Source organism: Callithrix jacchus, chromosome 1 (genome assembly GCF_049354715.1).
Source record: "Callithrix jacchus isolate 240 chromosome 1, calJac240_pri, whole genome shotgun sequence".
NCBI lineage: Eukaryota > Metazoa > Chordata > Mammalia > Primates > Cebidae > Callithrix > Callithrix jacchus.
Window position 1 is genome coordinate 97,114,544 of NC_133502.1, and position 19,245 is coordinate 97,133,788.

The 19,245-nt window shown below is 36.9% G+C and overlaps 1 protein-coding gene across 8 annotated transcripts in view; it reads right to left on the bottom strand.

Annotated features, from left to right (window-relative positions):
- Positions 1-19,245, bottom strand: part of NAA35 (N-alpha-acetyltransferase 35, NatC auxiliary subunit) — an 80,522-nt gene that overhangs the window by 10,284 nt on the left and 50,993 nt on the right. For all 8 annotated transcript variants that reach the window (XM_078367288.1, XM_017972425.4, XM_054255163.2 and 5 more), the window contains 4 exons: positions 12,164-12,342; positions 8,652-8,711; positions 3,778-3,884; positions 1,349-1,415 (listed from right to left, as the gene is read on the bottom strand). In XM_078367288.1, the coding sequence (XP_078223414.1) occupies positions 1,349-1,415; positions 3,778-3,884; positions 8,652-8,711; positions 12,164-12,342 (413 nt within the window). The remainder of the gene's footprint in view (positions 1-1,348; positions 1,416-3,777; positions 3,885-8,651; positions 8,712-12,163; positions 12,343-19,245) is intronic.

The following is a 19,245-nucleotide window of genomic DNA, read 5'->3' on the forward strand; positions in this document are numbered from 1 at the left end:
CATCACTTGAGCTTAGGAGTTCAAGACAGGCCTGGCCAACAGGGTGAAGCCCTGTCTCCAGAAAAAAAAAAATTAGCCAGTTGTGGTGGCATGAGCCTGTAGACTCAGCTACTCTAGATGCTGAGGTGAGAGGATCTCCTGAGCCCAGTGGGTAGAAGTTGCAGTGAGCCAGGATCACGCTACTTCACTCCAGCCTAGGCAAGAGGGAGACCCTGTCTCTAAACAAACAATAAAAATAATTAAAAATAAATTATAATTCAACTCACTACAAGGTTTGCATTGTTTCCTAATTACTTCATACAGAAAAAAGTTTGTGATCTCATTTAAATTTATATATATTGTACTTTTTTTTTTTTAAGACAAGAGTTTCACTCTTATAGCCCAGGCTGGGGTGCAGTGACGTTACCTTGGTTCACTGGAATCTCTACCTCCTGGGCTCAAGCGATCCTCCCACCTCAGCATCTGGAGTAGCTGGGACTATAGGCTCACACCACCACACCTGGCTTTTTTGTGTGTTTTTTTGTGGAGACAGGGTTTCACCCTGTTGACCAGGCTGGTCTCAGCTCCTGACCTCAGGTGATCCACCCGCCTCAGCCTCCCAAAGTGCTGGAATTATAGGCGTGAGCCACGGCACCCGACCAGTAATTTCATTATATTTCAGTTCATTAAGAATAATATGAAGTATATAAGGATATTAAAAATACTCTTTGTTCGTAAGGTTAAAAAAAAGTAAGTTTTTATGTCCATTCACAAAAAATTTTGAGGAAGCAACTGCTGTTTTCCCAGTTGAGTCATAACATTCCCTATCTGTAGTCCCTGCAGGCTGCAGTGGGAGGTCATCCAAGGCTGCCTCTGTAGCTTAATAACCTATCAGAAGACCTTAGGTTATAAAACCATCTACCCAAGTGTTAGGAGGAGACAGTTTTTATTTATTCACTGTAAAAAAGAAATAGCAGAAGATAAAAAAGCATAAAGATACTAACAGAATTACAGCCAAGCTTTTTTTTTTTTGGAGACAAAGTCTCACTCTGTCACCGAGGCTGCAGTGCAGTGACACGATCTTGGCTCACTGAAACCTCCACCTCCTGGGTTCAAGTGATTCTCCTGCCTCAGCCTCCTCAGTAGCTGGGACTACAGATGTGCACCACCATGCCTCACTAATATTTGTGATTTTAGTAAAGATGGGGTTTCCCTATGTTGGCCAGACTAGTCTTAAACTCCTAACCTCTGGTGATCCACTTGCCTCAGCCTCCCAAAGTGCTGGGATTAAAAGCATGAGCCACTGCACCTGGCCACAGTCTACCATTTTTAAAGTACTCATTACAACAATCAAAATTGTAGCTCTTACCCGAACACAGTGAGTAACAAAGCAGTCAATACAGTCCTTTGCCTGGTGATTATTATACAGGTAGCACCTGCAAGATAAAATTCCTATCATTAAAATCAATCTATTCAGCCCAAACAAAAGCAGCAATTACTGCAGATGCTACCAAATAACAGAGAAGGTGAATAAAGAAAATGAAACTGATTCCTAAAGAATGTTAGTATTAGATTAAGAAACATTTTACAATTATGTAAGTCACACAATAAATCTGTGGTATTTCCAATTCCTACAGATCTGTATTTGAACAATTACAGTTGGATCCAATAAGACCAAATTAACAAGGAGAAAAGGAAAAGTCCAAAGCCCCACTTTTTCATGACACTACTTCAGCGTCATATACTTTCCTACAACTGATATCCTCATGGACTGTGCTTACAATAGTGAAGAAAATACTATACAGGATCCTAATTTTTTCTGTACCCGCACTTCTTGCCATTGGCTATAAATCACCTATACATCCCTTTGGCACTTCATCTCTTCTCACAAAGTGGTTTCCTTTGGTCTTCCTCATCTCTGATAAACAGAGCCATGGTCACACAATGGAAAATATAGTGCACCCAGCACCCATGAGAAAGAAAAAGGTGAACACTTGGAACAGGCAGTTGGTGAAATGGGAAGAGCTGAAAGTTCATTACATCTTTAACCCTAAAGCAAGAAAATTACTTGAGATTAAAATAAAGCACTTTTCAAAAAGCCTCTCTCGATCTAAAAATGATTATTTTCAAATTTAAAAATTAAGAAGTATGTTCATTAGTAGCCTTGAATATAAAGACAAAGAACTTTCTCACAACACAACAAAAATGACAAGGAGATGAATGTCATGAGGCATAGGTAAGGGAGATCTAGAAGACCTAGTTAGTATGCTAGGAACTCTAAAAAAGGAAAAAACAAAACAGATGAAGGTGAAGCAGTAAGTAAGTAATAACAGGAAAAAATAATCTGACTGAAAACTTGAGTCTTTAATGACCGAGTTCCAGATAGGACTAGCTGAAAATCACACATGAATATTCTGGTAAAAATTCTGAACTCCTAAAATAAAGAGAACCTCATCAATGCTCCAGAAGAAAGTTTCAAATCACTTACAAAGGAAGAGTGAATCATCATCTGTAACACTGAAATTTTTAAAACAGTGGAACTATAGACTACCATATAATAAACTTTTCCATATATACAGTCAATTATTATCATTTGTGGTAGTTCCATAAAGTTTCTGAAGTTACAAAATTAGACTATTAAATCATTGCTAATAGGGGAAATAAAGGGTTAGATTCCTATGAGTCTCTGGTCACAACATTTCCATGAACTAATCAATGCATAACCTTGTTTTATGTGTATTTCTGTTTAAGACATCTTAATTTAATGGATTAAAATTCTGTTGATTTATTAATATCAAACTCATGGCCCAATAGCATATACCAAATATGAACAGGCTGAATTCTGCTTTCAAAAGATTTGAACTAACAAAAATTACTCCACCACGTAAAAGAAACACATTAGGCCGGTGCAATAGCTCATGCCTCCTATAATCCCAGCACTTTGGGAGGCCAAGGTGGGTAGATCACTTGGGGGTCAGGTTACCAGCCTGGCCAACATGTGAAACCCCATCTCTAATAAAAATATAAAAATTAGCTGGGCATGGTGACATGTGTCCATGATCTCAGCTACTTAGGGGGCTGATACCAGAGAATTGCTTGAACTTGGGAGGCAGAGGTTGCAGTGAGCTGAGATGATGCCACTGCACTCCAGCCTGGGTGACATTATGTACATGCAAATATTTCAAAATTCAAAAACATCAAAAATCTAAAATACCTCTGGTCCAAAGCATTTTGGATAAGAGTTACTCAACATTTATCACTAAATATTTGAAGCCATTAAAAAGAATGAGATCTACCATCAAGTAACTTGTGACAGAAAGCCATAGTATCTTTCAGTGAAAAAAGACACACTTTGTTAACTGTATCTTTTTTTTTTTTTTTTTAACAAAGTGTAAGAGCTTTGTTAAGAAATAATGACTCCTTTATTCCCTTCCCCACTGGAAAAGCCTGAAATTTCTCAGAATGCCAACTCAAATGATTCTTTCTGCATGCAATCCTTTTCAGCCTCTGATGGCAGCATTTTTTCAGGGCAGTGCCTCTAATAGGGCAAAGTTTAAGGACTTACACTGGAGACAAAAAAACTTGGAGGAGTTATCAGAAATGTCAACCTTATTAAAAACTTAGTTTAAATCGTAAATAATGTGGCAGAGATCAATTAACACGATTAAGTTACTTTTATGTGGAGATTTGATCCTAAACAATTTTGATACCTAGGCTATAAAGAAGGAGTAGAGAGAAGTTGGGCTTTTAAGGGAGCACATACAACTATAAAATGTCTTATAAAACTATAAAACTTACTTGGGAGAAAGCACCGGAGGACTGACAAAAGACCGAAGTGCATCTTTCACCATGTCTTGCATGAGATGAGTTCCAAAGACCTTTTTGTTATCCACCAGGAAAGTGGTCTTAAAATAAATGTTACATATTAGTAATGGTGTCACAAAGAGTTGTCATTACTGTGAAATGAGTATACTCTTATAAATACTACAGACTACGTGAGTGAATAAAATATAGAAAATTGGTGAAAATTTTTTGTAAATTGCTGTCTCCACAATGAGTGTTACTACTTATTAATCCTTACTGAAGGTATATTCTGATGTAGAACAAAAAATGTACAGAAATAAAAATCTCCCAAGCCAAGAGTACTAATATTAAAGTGGTCAAAATAAACTGACCAATCTGATTATGTCAAATGAGCTAATGTATTAAAAAATGCTTCACAAACTATGAAATATTAAATGGCTATGTCATTTGATTAATCCTACATTTATCTCTAATGAATGTTTTATAACACATGCAAATATTTTAAATGTTTTTTCATGCTTATTTCTGAACATAAAAAATATTTAATTTGCATTTAATAATTTGTTTTAATTTCCTTCCCTTAATCCCACTGTATCTTTGTATTTAATATACCATACCTTGATTTCCTAATATTGTTTTTAAATTTTATTTTAAAATTTACATATGGCCGGGCACAGTGGCTCATGCCTGTAATCCCAGCACTCTGGGAGGCTGAGGCGGGTGAATCACAAGGTCAGGAGTTTCAGACCAGCCTGACCAACATGGTGAAACCCCATCTCTACTAAAAATCAAAAATTAGGCGTGGTAGTGTCTCTAATAGGGCAAAGTTTAAGGGCTTATACTGGAGATTAAAAAAAACTTAGAAGAGTTATCAGAAATGTTGTCAACCTCATAAAAACCTTAGTTTTAATCTAAACAATGTGGCAGAGACCAGTTAACACAATTAAGTTACTTTTACATGGAGATTTGATCCCAAATAATTTTGATACTTTTGCTATAAAGGAGTAGAGAGAAGTAATCCCAGCTACTCGGGAGGCTGAGGCAGGAGAATCACTTGAACCCAGGAGGCGAAGGCTGCGCTGAGCCGAGATCATGCCACTGCACTCCAACCTGGGCAACAGAGTGAGACTCCGTCTCAAAAAAAAAAAAAAAAAAATTTACATATGGTAAAATTTACATTTTTGTTGTGCAGTTCTATAAGTCTAACACATGCATAATTTTTAAAATCAGTCTCACAATCAAGATACAGAATGACTTGTATCACCCCAAAAACATTCCCTCATGTGATCCCTTTGTGGTCAAACCCTTCTCTCACCTCAAATCCCTGGCAACCACTGATCTGCTGCTCTCCAACTCTATCATTTTGCCATTTCTGGAATGTTATTAAAATGAAAACGTATAGTCTTTTGAGTTTGTCTTCTTCCACCCAACATAATGCAGTTGAGATTCACTGGCATTGTTAAGTATATCATACTTCATTTTCTTTTTATTTCTGAGTAGTATTCCACTGTGCATGTACCACAGTATGTTTATCCATTTACCAGCTAAAGAACATTCAGGTTGACTCGGTTTTTGGTGATCATGAACAAAACAGCTCTACACATTTACAGAGGTTTCTAGAAGAATGTCAAATTTCACTTCTCTTAGGCAATCAACTAGAAGTGTGATCTACATGTTTAATTAATAAGAATGTGCCACACTATTTTTTAAAGTAGCTGAACCACATTACACTCCTATCACCAATACATCTTCATCACCACTTGGTATTATCAGATATTTTTTTAAAAGATAAGTCTGGGTCGGGCGCAGTGGCTCACGCCTATAATCCCAGCACTTTGGGAGGCCGAGGCGGGCGGATCATGAGGTCAAGAGATCGAGACCATCCTGGTCAACAAGGTGAAACCCTGTCTCTACTAAAAATACAAAAATTAGCTGGGGATGGTGGTGCGTGCCTGTAGTCCCAGCTACTTAGGAGGCTGAGGCAGGAGAATTGCTTGAACCCAGGAGGCGGAGGTTGCAGTGAGCCGAGATCGTGGCATTGCACTCCAGTCTGGGTAACAACAGCGAAACTCCATCTCAAAAAAAAAAATTAAAAAATAAAATAAAATAAAAGATAGTCTGAAAGGCGGGTAGTATTTCTGTTGTTTAATTTGCATTTCCTTATTATTAACCATGCTGAATCTGAATATTCAATATACTGAATATTGTTGAATATTAACCATGTTAGATTTGTACCTAAGTATTTCATTTTTTGATGTTATTGTAAATAGTTTTGTTTTTAAAATTTTGATCTCCCACTGTTCAAGTATATAGAATTACAACTGCTTTTTGTATAATCCCTTCATATTCTGCAATCTCATTAAATTCACTAACTGGTTCTAGGAATTTCTTCGTAAATTCCATGGGCATTTTACATGGGAAGTCATGTCATCTCTAAACAGACAACACGCTTCTTCCTTTCCAATCTGTATGCCATTTCTTTCATTTTCTTGCTTTATTGCACTGGCTAAAATTTCCAATGTTAATTAAGAGTGAAGTGGGCATCTTTGCTTTCTTCCCATTCTTGGAGGAAATCATTTAGCCTTTCATCATTAAGTATGATGTCAGCTATAGGGTATTTTTGTGTATGTCCTTTATCAGGTTTAGGAAGTTCTACATCTAGTTTTGTTAAGAGTTTCAAATCATGAATAGATGTTGAATTTTGTCAAATTCTTTTGTGTATCTACTAAGACTTTGGATAATACGGTAATTATGCTGACCAATTTTTTTTTCTTTTTTTTTGAGACGGTGTCTTTCTCTGTCACCAGGCTGGAGTGCAGTGGTGCGACCTCAGCTCACTGCAACCTCTGTCTCTCAGGTTCAAGGAATTCTCCTCTGCCTCAGCCTCCCTAGCAGCTGGGACTACAAACATGCGCCACCACATCCAGCTAATTTTTATGTTTTTAGTAGAGACAGGGTTTCACCACGTTGGCCAAGATGGTCTCAATCTCCTCACCTTGTGATCTGTCCACCTCAGCCTCCCAAAGTGCTGGGATTACAGGCATAAGCCACCGCACTCGGCTGATGAACAATTTTCAAATGGGGAAACAGACTTGATTCCTAGGATAAATCTTATTTTGTCCTAGTATACTACCTATTTTTATATATTGTTGAATTTGATTTACTAATACGATATTGAAGATTCTTACATCTGTGTTCATGGAATAAGATTTTTACATCTGTGTTTATAAGGAAACTATATAGTTTTCTATGTTTGTAATGTTGGTTTAGTTTTGATAGAGTAAATTTTGACTTATATAATGAGTGTTCTTGCCTCTTTTATTTTCTAAAAGACACTGCATAGAGCTGGCCTGGAATTTGCACTGTTGTAGGTTTTTAACTATAAGTTCAATTTATTTAACAGATAAGAGATTATTCAAATTATCTGTTTCGTCTTGAGTTTTGATCATTTATGTCTAAATTTCAAGGAATAGGTCAATTTTATTTGCTTTTGCATTTATGAACAGAGCTGTATATAATACTCCCATTACTGTCCTTTTAATGTTTACAGTCTGTAATGATATCCCTTCTTTCATTCTTGGTATTAGTCATTTGTATTTTGCCTCATTAAAGGTTCATCAACTTAATGAATATTTTCAAAGAATGAGCTCTGGGTTGCATTGATTTTCTCCATTGTTTTTCTGTTCTGTATTTTTACTAATTTCTCCTCTTCATTATTTCCTTCCTTCTGCTTGCTTTAATTTGCTCTTCTTTTTCTGGTTTCATATGGTGGTAGCTTAAATTGCTAACTGTAGACTCTTTTTTTTTTTTTTGAGATGGGATCTCATTCTGTTGCCCAAGATGGTGTGCAGTGGTGCAATCATAGCTCACTGCAGCCTGGACTTCCCAGGTTCAAGTGATCCTCCAACCTCAGACTCCTGAGTAGCTGGGACCACAGGAATGCACCACCACACCAAGCTCATTTTTTGTAGAGACTGGGTTTTGCCATGTTGCCTAGGCTGGTCTTGATCTCCTGGACTGGAGCAATCCTCCCACCTCAAGCCTCCCAAGCTGCTGGGATTACAGGTGTGAGCCACCATGCCAGGCATATTTTTCCTTCATATAAACATTTAATGTGGCTTGGCATGGTGGCTCCTGCCTATAATCCAAGCACTTTGGGAGACCGAGATTGATGGATCACCTGAGGTCAGGCATTTGAGACCAGCCTGGCCAACAAAGTGAAACGCTGTCTTTACTAAAAACACAAAAATGAGCCAGGCATGGTGGTGTGCACTTATAATCCCAGCTACCTGGGAGGCTGAGGCACAAGAATCACTTGAACCCAGGACGCAGAGGTTGCAGTGAGCGGAGAGCGTGCCACTGCACTCCAGCCTGGGCAACAGAGTGAGACTCTATCTCAAAACAAAAAAACATTTGATTCTATAAATTTTGCTGTAAGCACTGCTTTAGTTTTATCTCACAGATTTTGGTATGTTATATTTTGACTTTCATTCAGTTCAAAATATTGCTGAACTCCCCTCAAGACTTCTGTCTTTGACTTATACATTACTTAGAGGTTGTTTAACTTCAAAATATTTAGAGATTTTCCTGGATCTCTTTCTCTTGTTGGTTACTGGTTTAATTATAAAACAATTAGAAAGATACTCTGGATGATTTTGATTATTTCTATATTATTGAGGTGTGTTTTATGACCTAGGATATGACCTTATGAATGTTTAATGCTTAAAGTTAATACTTCAATTAAAAAATATACAACACTAACTGGAAAATTCTTTAAAAGCATCTACCTTTTGTTCAATCAATCAATAAAACAATGTCAATATGCATACAATGTTGAAAGAAGTATTTTGATACTAAGTGGAACTTACTTGTAACAGAGATCTTGAAAGAACACATGGTGACTGTTCACTAAATTCACAGAAAAAATCCTAATAGATACATAAAGAAAAAGCAATGTCATTAATAGATTAAATAAAAGCTGAAAATGCTTTACCATATAGAGTATAATTTTTACTAGACCTGGAAATGACATAGTACCAGAGTTAAAATATGACAAATAAAGGTTATTTCTATAGAAATTGTTTAACTGTATAAAAGGGACAATGGGTAATTCTAGACTCAAAAAAAAATACCAACGATAGTTTACTAAGTCATGGCAGAACTTTAGTTCCTATTTCACAGAAATAAATACCAAGTAACCAAGTCAACTGCGTGCACATTACTGACTGTTGCTGACTTTAGGGAAAGACCAAAAGATACAGGTTTCTGAGATTCTTTAAAAAATCCTGCAGCTTGCTGAGAAAAGTCCAAAGGATCACTAACAACGCCTCAGTTACCTACCCTCAGTTAGAACCAATGTAGGTCCCCCTGAGGTACCTGGAATGAGCGATGCTTTCCTCAGAAGGCTCAGTAAAAGTGACTGGCAATAATGGCAGACAACTTAGCCTTCAATATCAGGAGGCTGTCACAACCCAAGTCAGCCCTATTGCTTATTAAAAAAAAATTTTAAAGTCCATTTGCCTACCAATACAACTGGTAAAACAACTATGTATCTCAAGAACATATTACCTTATGGTTGATAAGCGTTTATAGGTTGATTTCACTTAAAGATCTTGCAATTAATCTGGTGAACACAAATACATATCCATGTAACAATTAAGATAAAAAGAGTCAATATGGCAGAAAAGAGTAAGAAAATATCTATTCTCATTCCAGATAAGCTACTATAATCTGGTTACTTTAGAACCTCTGAACCTTAGTTTGTTGTAACTCTGGCTTTCTGTCTATGATCTTTGTCTACTTTTAAAATTCTGATTCTTATGACAAAATAAGAGCAACCTAATAAGAAAATAAATGCAACAGAAGGTAATAAAGGCATAATCAGTGAAAGTTTTACTAAGAAATGAAGACAAGCTAGGTTTTAATGACAAAGAATAGAAGGAAAAATAGAGAATATAAACAAAAGCACAAATATTTACTATCAACTATTTCCCAGAGACTGCTGCTAAGTACTAGGAGTATAAACTATATACTGTGTGATCTCAAAGAGCACAGGTAATGTGGCAACCTGCAACCAAAGGGGAAGATTTCACAGAAGAAATGACATGGGGCTGGCAATTCCATACCTTGGCAAGTAAGGTAACAACACTCAAATGCCTAGCTATGCCACACCCGTAGTGTACTTATTCCTAAGAAAACAGTACTCTTGTACATTTTTCTGTGTTCTATGCATTACTATAACTTACCAATTAAAAAGCTTTTCTGCTGTCAGGGGGTACAGGAGAAAAACAAACTTCCAACCCTGAATGTTCTTAAAATGAGCCTTGTTTTTCTATATTTTAACCCATACAAGGATTAATCCAAAATATGATAGTTAAAAATGTGCATATTCTTTTTTTTTTTTTTTTTGAGACGAAGTTTCGCTCCTGTTACCCAGGCTAGAGTGCAATGGCGCGATCTCGGCTCACCGCAACCTCCATCCCCTGGGTTCAGGCAATTCTCCCACCTCAGCCTCCCGAGTAGCTGGGACTACAGGCACGCGCCACCATGCCCAGCTAATTTTTTGTATTTTTAGTAGAGACGGGGTTTCACCATATTGACCAGGATGGTCTCGATCTCTTCACCTCGTGATCCACCCGCCTCGGCCTCCCAAAGTGCTGGGATTACAGGCTTGAGCCACCGCGCCCGGCCAAAAATGTGCATATTCTTTAACCTAGCAGCTTCATTTGTTAGGAATTTATCTTAAGGGGGAAGGAAGCATATAATAAAAAGATTTAATTATAAATATGTTCATCTTAGTATGATTTGTAACATTGAAGATGACCTAAATGTAATTTAATATGAATGAAATGAAAAAAAACTGTTAATATATGCTTATAATGGAATATCACACAGCCATTAAAATAACATAGAATTTGTCATGTATTTATTGACATGAAAAGGAAGATGTCCATGACACAGAAATTATTAATTTTAAAAAGCAGGTAAACACCATGATCCCATTTTTATATATAAAAACATATACATACTTAAATACATATGTATGTATATATGTGCATACCAGTACACACACACACACACACACACACACACACACACACACACATTTCTATGTTTTGAAGAGAGAATCCAGAGTTTAATCCCCACTCTTAAAACTTAGGTGAGGCCAGGAGTGCTGGCCCATGCCTGTAATCCTGGCACTTTGGGAGACCAAGATGGAAGGACTGCTTGAGACCAGGAGTTCAAGACCAGCCTGGGCAACATGGTAAGACCTTGTCTGCACAATAAATAAAAATTTAAAAATTGGCTGAGCTCAGTGATTCACACCTGTAATCCCAGCACTTTGGGAGGCTGAAGCAGGCGGACTGCTTGAGCTTAGGCGTTAGAGACCAGCCTGGGCAAAATGGTGAAACCCTGTCTCTACAAAAAAATATAAAAAATTAGCCATGCATGGTGGCACATGCTTGCAGTCCTAGCTACTTAGGAGGCTGACATGGAAGGATAGCTTGAGCCTGGGAGGCAGAGCTTGCAGGGAGCAGAGATCACATTCTGCACTCCAACCTGGGCAACAGGAGACCCCATCTCAAAAAAAAAAAAGGAAAAAATTTAGCCAGGTCTAGTAGCATGTGTCTCTACCAGCTACCTGGGAGGTTGAAGTGGGAGGATCACTTGACCTCAAGAGTTCAAGGCTAGGCAGGGCACAAGGGCTCATACCTGCAATCCCAGCATTTTGGGAGGCAGAGGTGGGAGGATTGCTTGAGCTCAGGAGTTCAAGACCAGCCTGGGTAACATAGTGAGTCCCCATCTCTACAAAAATAATGATTAAACAAAAAAACTGTTGGGTGTGGTGGCACATGCCTGTGGTCCCAGCTTCTTGGGATGCTGAGAGGTGGAAGGACTGCTTGAGCCAGAAAGGTTGAGGCTGTAGTGAGCTGAGATCGTCCTACTGCACTCCAACCTGGGTGATGTATCAAGACCCCCATCTCCACCAAAAAAAAAAAAAAAAGAGTTCAAGGTCGCTTTGAGCCAAGATCATGCCACTGCACTCCAGCCTAGATAACAGAGTGAGATCCTGTCTCAGAACAAACAAATCTTGGATGAATTATCTAACCTTTTTCAACTTGAGCTTCTTAATCACTAAAACAGTATGAGAGCTTTTGAGGATTAAATAGATGGTATGCATGTGTAATATTTATGAACCACTTAATCCTCTAGCTATCACAGAAAATAGACAAAGAGCAATATTTACCCTTGATCAGTGTCTATAAAGTGATCAATATTCTGTGATCAAACCAAAGTTACCCCATAAATATGTAAAATTACTATGTATCAATTTTTTTTTAAATGGAAGTTATATTCTGGAACAGAGATTTGTACTTACCAGGATACAATGTAAATTTGTTAAATTCACAACCTCACACACAGTTTTTATTCTATCTATTAATCTCGCAAAATAGTTGACCATTTCTTCCCTTTTAATTATTTTTGCATATCGAGGGAAGGTAGGTGGAAGTAGCCTCTGGTTCACAAGGGGTTCAAAACCCATCATAATTGGATGATCTGAAAAGAAAACACAAAATAAAAATTTCCAATGTTTCTCTGAATTTTAAACTGTAAATGTTATTAAATATAAAAATGCCAGTTTAAACAGCTTTTTCAAACAAATTCTAACCACAAAATCCTCTAAATATATTTTATAATTTATAATCTATCCATATACACATTTTTTAAAAAACTAAATAAGTAGATTTAATATCTAAAACTGTACTTCCTACCTACATGGTGGTGACAGTGGTGATGGAGGGGAGTTTCTATGTCAAAATGAACTCCGAGAAACCGGATAAAATAGGGTTAGTATATTCTTTCAAAACGGAATGCTAAACTAACCATGAGATTGTAAAGAAAGGTAAAATGGGAACACAAATAATGTAGGCTTCTCTTTCCCCCAATTACTTAACAGTAGAATCCATTCAAAGTTAGCTATAAATTTGAATTTATAGCTACAAATTTAGCTGAGCAGCACAGCTGTCAGCCCTTAGTCTTCAATGAGTTTGAAATGCATTTGCTACAGAGATGTAATTACAGAAATTCACAATCCTTTAAAGACAGTATTATACGACATCTAAGGGTGAGTTCCTCTTTCTTCTTCATCCACTGGTGATCTCACTTTTCACACTAGTGCACAACTCCAAACTAAGTCTTTGTCAACTTGATATCTAAAATGAGGAAGTATATTGCTAAAATGATACACGAATACGAATTTTTTATTCAATGTTCTCCTGCTACTCTATGAACAGGCCACAACCTAAGAAAAAATATGGTTTCAGATGTCAATGAAAGATAAAATTAAAGCTGAATAGGTGTTATTAAAAATTAAAAGCAAGACTGACAACCAAATAATAACGCACCTGGGATATATAATAATTTTCTTTAGGACCACGCAAATAAAGATGTTCCCAGGGTTCTTGGTCTTTTTCGTCTTCTCCATATTTTCTCCCTAAGTAACTGATTGATGTTACTTACTCTAACATAAATTCCAATTTAAATGATTCCAGACTAAAGACTAAAATCTTTAGCCCACAATCTTTTTTCTTAGTTCTACACCTATGGCTTATAACTGCATAAGGAACATTTCCACCTTGGTATGTCATATCATCTCAAAAGGCAAATGTCCAAAAACTATCTTTGTTTTTCTCCTAACATTGCTTTTCCTCTTATAGTTCTCCTTTCTCAGTAAAATGACTCACTATCCTTACAATTGCTTAAGCCAGAAGCCTTGTCTCTTCTCACTGCCTCACCTACTTAGTAAGTCTGAAAGATTCTAATTCCTAATGAACACTCAATCTGTCCTTCCTCTTCCCTCTTAGTGCCACTCCAACAGTCTAACTGCACTGACTGCTCCCTCATTCAATTAATCCTATATGCTGCCACCTCAACCGTTTTATCTAAAACACAGCCTGATTTCATTCTCTAAATCCAAAAATTTTATTGACTCTGTATTATATATGGTACAGATTCTCTGGCAGAACACTGGAAGGTGCTTTCCAATTTCCTGCTGTTCCTATAGAAAAAAAAAAAACTACTCCAATGGAAAACTACACACATTGTTCAGACTGATTCTATGGGAGCTATTCAGAAATCTATAAATTGTAAGCAAGTGACAAACATGCAATTTCCATCATATCTGGTAGTAATTCCTTGATTTATTTCCCATTCTACCAGGAAAAAACAACTTTGCTACCATCCACAACTTATTTCAACATTCCATTACTTTGTATAAATTTGTGATGTTTAAAGTTTTACATTTGAACTGATACATAACATTTCTTTGAATAAGTTTAGCATTCTTTTTTTGTTCTCCACCACCGCCAGAGACAAGAGTCTCTCTGTCACACAGGCTGGAGTGCAGTGGCGCCATCAAGCAATTCTCCTGCCTTAGCCTCCTGAGCAGCTGAGATTATAGGTGCCCACCATCACACTCAGCTAATTTTTGTATTTTTAGTAGAGACGGGATTTCATCATGTTGGCCAGGCTGGCCTTGAACTCCTGACCTCCAGTAATCAGCCCACTTTGGCCTCTGAAAAGTGCTAGATTACAGGCGTGGGCCATCGCTCCTGGCCACATACATTTTTATATCTGTATGAGAGATTCATGGTTTTACCTTTTTCTGAAAATGATCTTTGAACACTCCTTTATTCCTAAGCACCATCAGCTCTAAGCATGCACAGTGACTCACAAATTTCATGCTCTTTTATGCCTCTTTACTTTTTACACAAACTATTTTCTCTACCTGTAAAACCTATCCCTTATTATTAGGCTGGTAGTTTGGACACAAGCTTGAATGCCCTCTCCTCCTCAAATCTCCCCAGTACTTTCTATATATATTACTGCACTATCTATATGGGGTTTTGTCACTTTCCCCTCTCTCTGAGCTGTTTTGAAAGCAGAAACTGGCTTAATTTCCCAAACACCTAAATACCCAGCTCATATGTTTGCTCAGTAACAAGATATGCGACACACTCAGAATAAAATGAAAGGCTATTTCTACTATAACGAAATAGTTTGAACACTTTAGAACTAAAGTAAAAGTAGTAGTATCAATGCTATAAAAAAACTTCTTTGCCATACCAACACAAACATATTTTAGGTTTTAATAAATGCACAGAATTCAGATACTTCAATAGTATATCACCCTTATTTTCCCTGAAAGCATTCTAGCGTGCATCTAAAATTATTTAGGAATATTCTTTTATTCTTAATAGACACATTTTTAGGCCTATGCCACAAGTAGAGAATTAAGTGGATAATAGCAGCCACTCATGAAAATCTCTATTATCATGGAAAGTAACTATTAATTGGAAATGGCCAGCCAATAATATATTTGTACTACCTTCATTTTAATATAATTAAAAAGTGCAAAATAAAACAATATTAATCCTAAAACTAACTCAGCTATCCTGCATACTACAATAGGTGTTCTAGCAGCATACCTGATCTCTCACAAGATGCCATAGCACCCACCTTACTGTGAAAACCAAATATGTATCCAGGCATTGCCAAATATCCCTGGGGGGCCCCAGTTGAGAAATATTGGTCTATACAAATATAATAAGCAATCATAATTCAGTGTGGATACACCCAGGATTTAAAAGGAACATCTAACTCATTGAAAAATTAGATGAATAACTTCCTAGAAAAGTCTGAGTTATTCTAAGGACAAAATACCAGTCAGGACAAAGTTTTCCAAGCATATGAAAGGCCTAGAGTGGGAGTCCCCACCCCAGGCCATGGACTAGTAGCTATCTGTAGCCTATCAGTAACCAGGCTACACAGCAGGAGGTTAGCGGTGAGCAAGCAAAGCTGCATCTGTACTTACAGCTGCTCCCCATCACTCCTATTACTGCTGAGCTCCACTTCCTGTCAGATCAGCGGTGGCATTAGATTCTCCCAGCAGTGCAAATCCTATTGTGAGCTGTGCGTACAAAGGATGTAAGTTGCTTGATTCTTATGAGAACCTAATGCCTGATGATCTGTCACTGTCTCCCATCACCACCAGAGAGGGCTGTCTAGTCGCAGGAAACCAAGCTCAGGGCTCCCATTGTTTCTATATTATGGTGAGCTGTGTAATTATTTCATGATATATTACAATGTAATCACAGAAATAAAGTGCACAGTAAATGTAATACAGCTGAATTATCTAGAAACCATCCTCCTCGTGCCCTTGTCCGTAGAAAAATGGTCTTCCACAAAACAGGTCCCTGGTGCCAAAAATGTTGGGGACAGAGAATATGGCTTTTCTTTTTTCCTTAGGGAGTTGCAATTTTCAAAGTCCTAACGTCTCTAAACTCAGGAAGTTTGTGAACCCAGGAGGCGGAGGTTGCAGTGAGCCGAGATCGCGCCATTGTACTCCAGCCTCGGTAACTAGAGCGAAACTCCGTCTCAAAAAAAAAACAAAAAACAAAAAACAAAAAAACAAAAAAACAGAAAAAGCCTATAAATAGACTGGAAACAAAGTTTCTACGATAAACTTAGAAGTTATCTGTATGCTCCTCTCCATTCTCCAAATACACTTAAATTTTTTTTCCTCCACATTTTTTTGTCCATGTTAAAGGTTAATGGACTTGCTAATGGCTATTTTTAAGTCTCAGCTCTTGTTGTATCTCCTGCATAGGAACTCAGTAACCATCCTATACCAGATATCATAAGTTGCTTGACTAGAAAAGAGGGTAAGAACCGAGATACAACAAAAGATCATACCAGTTATTCAGGATATAGACTATGGTTGAGCTGGAGAGGGGCTAAAAGGTAGGCAGAAGACTGCATTTAGTTTCAAGGCAGCAGAAATTATAAAAAGTTAAAAGAAGTTTTATCAAACCCAATTCCTTCCCAGGATAAACTGATTTAACATTTCCCTACTGTACTTTATACCTCCACCACACAATTTCAGACGGTCTTATATTGAAATAACCTGAATAGGCTCTAATGCCCCTTACTAAATGAGCTCAGAAAGAAACATAATTCACAGCACTTCTCCCCTAACATGTGCTTACTCAAGTTTTCCTGAAATGAACTGGATACAAAATAGACAATTTTCAGAGCTTCCTTATTTTACAAGACTATAAGTATACAAAAATAATCCTGGTTTTCCCTGTTAAAATGCTTCATAAATATAATGCCAAGCCAGGCATAGTGGTTCATACCTGTAATCCTAGCACTTTGGGATGCTGAGACAGGAGGAATGCTTGAGGCTATGAATTCAAGACCAAACCTGGCCAACACAGCGAGACCCGTCTCAAAAAAATAAGAAAATTAAAAATAAATAAAATGCTAAAAATCACTCAGTACAAGAGATCCACATAAGATCTTACTATCACTCTCTTAAAATAACAAAGTATAACCGATATTTTCAAAATATCATGATACACGGGTTTAAACTGTTGAGTTACTAAAATTCCTGCCAGGTCACTGGTCTTCATTATTAATAACAGAAAAATATTACCAATAGCATATGGTTATTACATAATTATTTTTTCTTTTTAAAAAACCGATGTATAATAGTTGTATGTATTTTGTGGTATATGTGATATTTTGATACATGTACACAATGTATAATAATCAAATCAGGGTAATTAGCATATCCATGACTTCAAACATTTCTTTCTTCTTTGTACTGGTAACATTCTAATTCTCTGCTAGCTATTCTGAAACATACAACAAAATATTAACTATAGTCTCTCTACTGTACTATCAATAGAACATATTCTATCTAACTATATTTTTGTACACATTAACCAACTTATCTTCACCTTCCCCTTCCCACTGGATAAAGATTTATGATAACAAGTACTTTGATTTTCCTGAGTAAAGTAAGTTACTCTAAAAGTAACTTAGATGTCAAAATTAAAAATCTGGAAATGTGTTAGTCAAGAGAGACATTACATAATTTATTCAACATTATCTTTCACAAGTTACAGAAACAATTTATAGTGAGGTTTATTAAAATAACAAGTTTTGGCTGCCCTTAAGTTGGAAGGAATTCTGGAAAACAAGGCAGAAGCTGGTGAGCTTTGGTTATGTTATTCTGCATTTCTTAGTTACTTGATTTCCTTTTACACAAACTTGTAAAATTATACTAAGTAAACCAGACACAAAAGGACAAGTATTGTATGATACCACTTATATGAGGGACCTAGAACAGTCAAATTCAGAGGGAGAAGTATAACAATGGCCATGAGGATTTGTAGGGAGGAAAAAATTGGGGGTTCAAGTTTAAGGGTTAGAGTTCCAGTCTGTGAACATAAAGTTCTGCAGATAGTGGTGACAGTTGCACAGCAATGTGGATGTACTTAATGATAGTGAATTGTATACTTAAAATGGTAAGTTTTATGTTATATTTAAGCATGATGTTACAAAACAGCATTAAATCAGACTATTCAAGGTAGGGTGTCAATAAATATCATACCCTAATCACTGGTCAGAGTAATCTAGGATTAAATATGATACAAATCTATGTATTTGACATTGTTTAGTGTGTATTTTTGAACAGACAGTAGATATAAAGCGTTTTTTAAAAATTGCATTCTTATCACTGAGTTTAAGGAGAAAAAAAGCCGCTCACTTGTGATCCCGTTTATCTCTTGAGAAATAACCATTACAACAAGTTTCTTCCATGTGTTAGAGAAACTTTCCTTTTCTAATTTACTGAGGAATGACTGACATATAATACAAACATTAAATGTATGGTTCAATAGTCTGAAAAATATGTACAACCATTTAACTACCACAGTAAACACCAAGAACATTTTTACCACCCCTAAAAGTTTCCTGTGCCCTTTCCCAGTCTATCACTCCAATGCTTGACAACCAAGGAACTTCTTCCTGTCCCTACAGATTAGCCTTTCCTGGCCGGGTATGGTGGCTCACACCTGAAATCACAACACTTTGGGAAGCCAAGGTAGGCAGATCGCTTGAGGTCTGGAGTTTAAGACGAGCCTGGCCAACAGGGTGAAACATCTCTACTAAAAATACAAAAATTAGCCAAGTGTGGTGGTGTATGCCTGTAATCTTAGCTATCCAGGAGGCTGATGTGGGAGAATCACTTGAACCTGGCAGATGAAGGTTGCAGTAAGCTGAGATTAAGCCATTGCACTCCAGCCTGGGTAACAGAGTGAGACTCGGTCTCAAAAAAACCCACAAAAGATTAGCCTTTCCTACTTTTAAATGAACAAAAACATCAGACAATTTATATCTGACTTCTTTGGCTCAACACCATGTTTCCCCGATTTATTCATTATGTTGCATGTATTAGTACCTCATTCCATTATGATACCTCATTGTGTGGATATATCATAACTTGTCTGTTCATGTATCATAAGAATCAACATAATATTGATCTATTTTGCGTTGAGGTAACTTTTTTTTTTTAAACAATCTTCAAGTTGCAAGTGCAGTCAATAATAAACC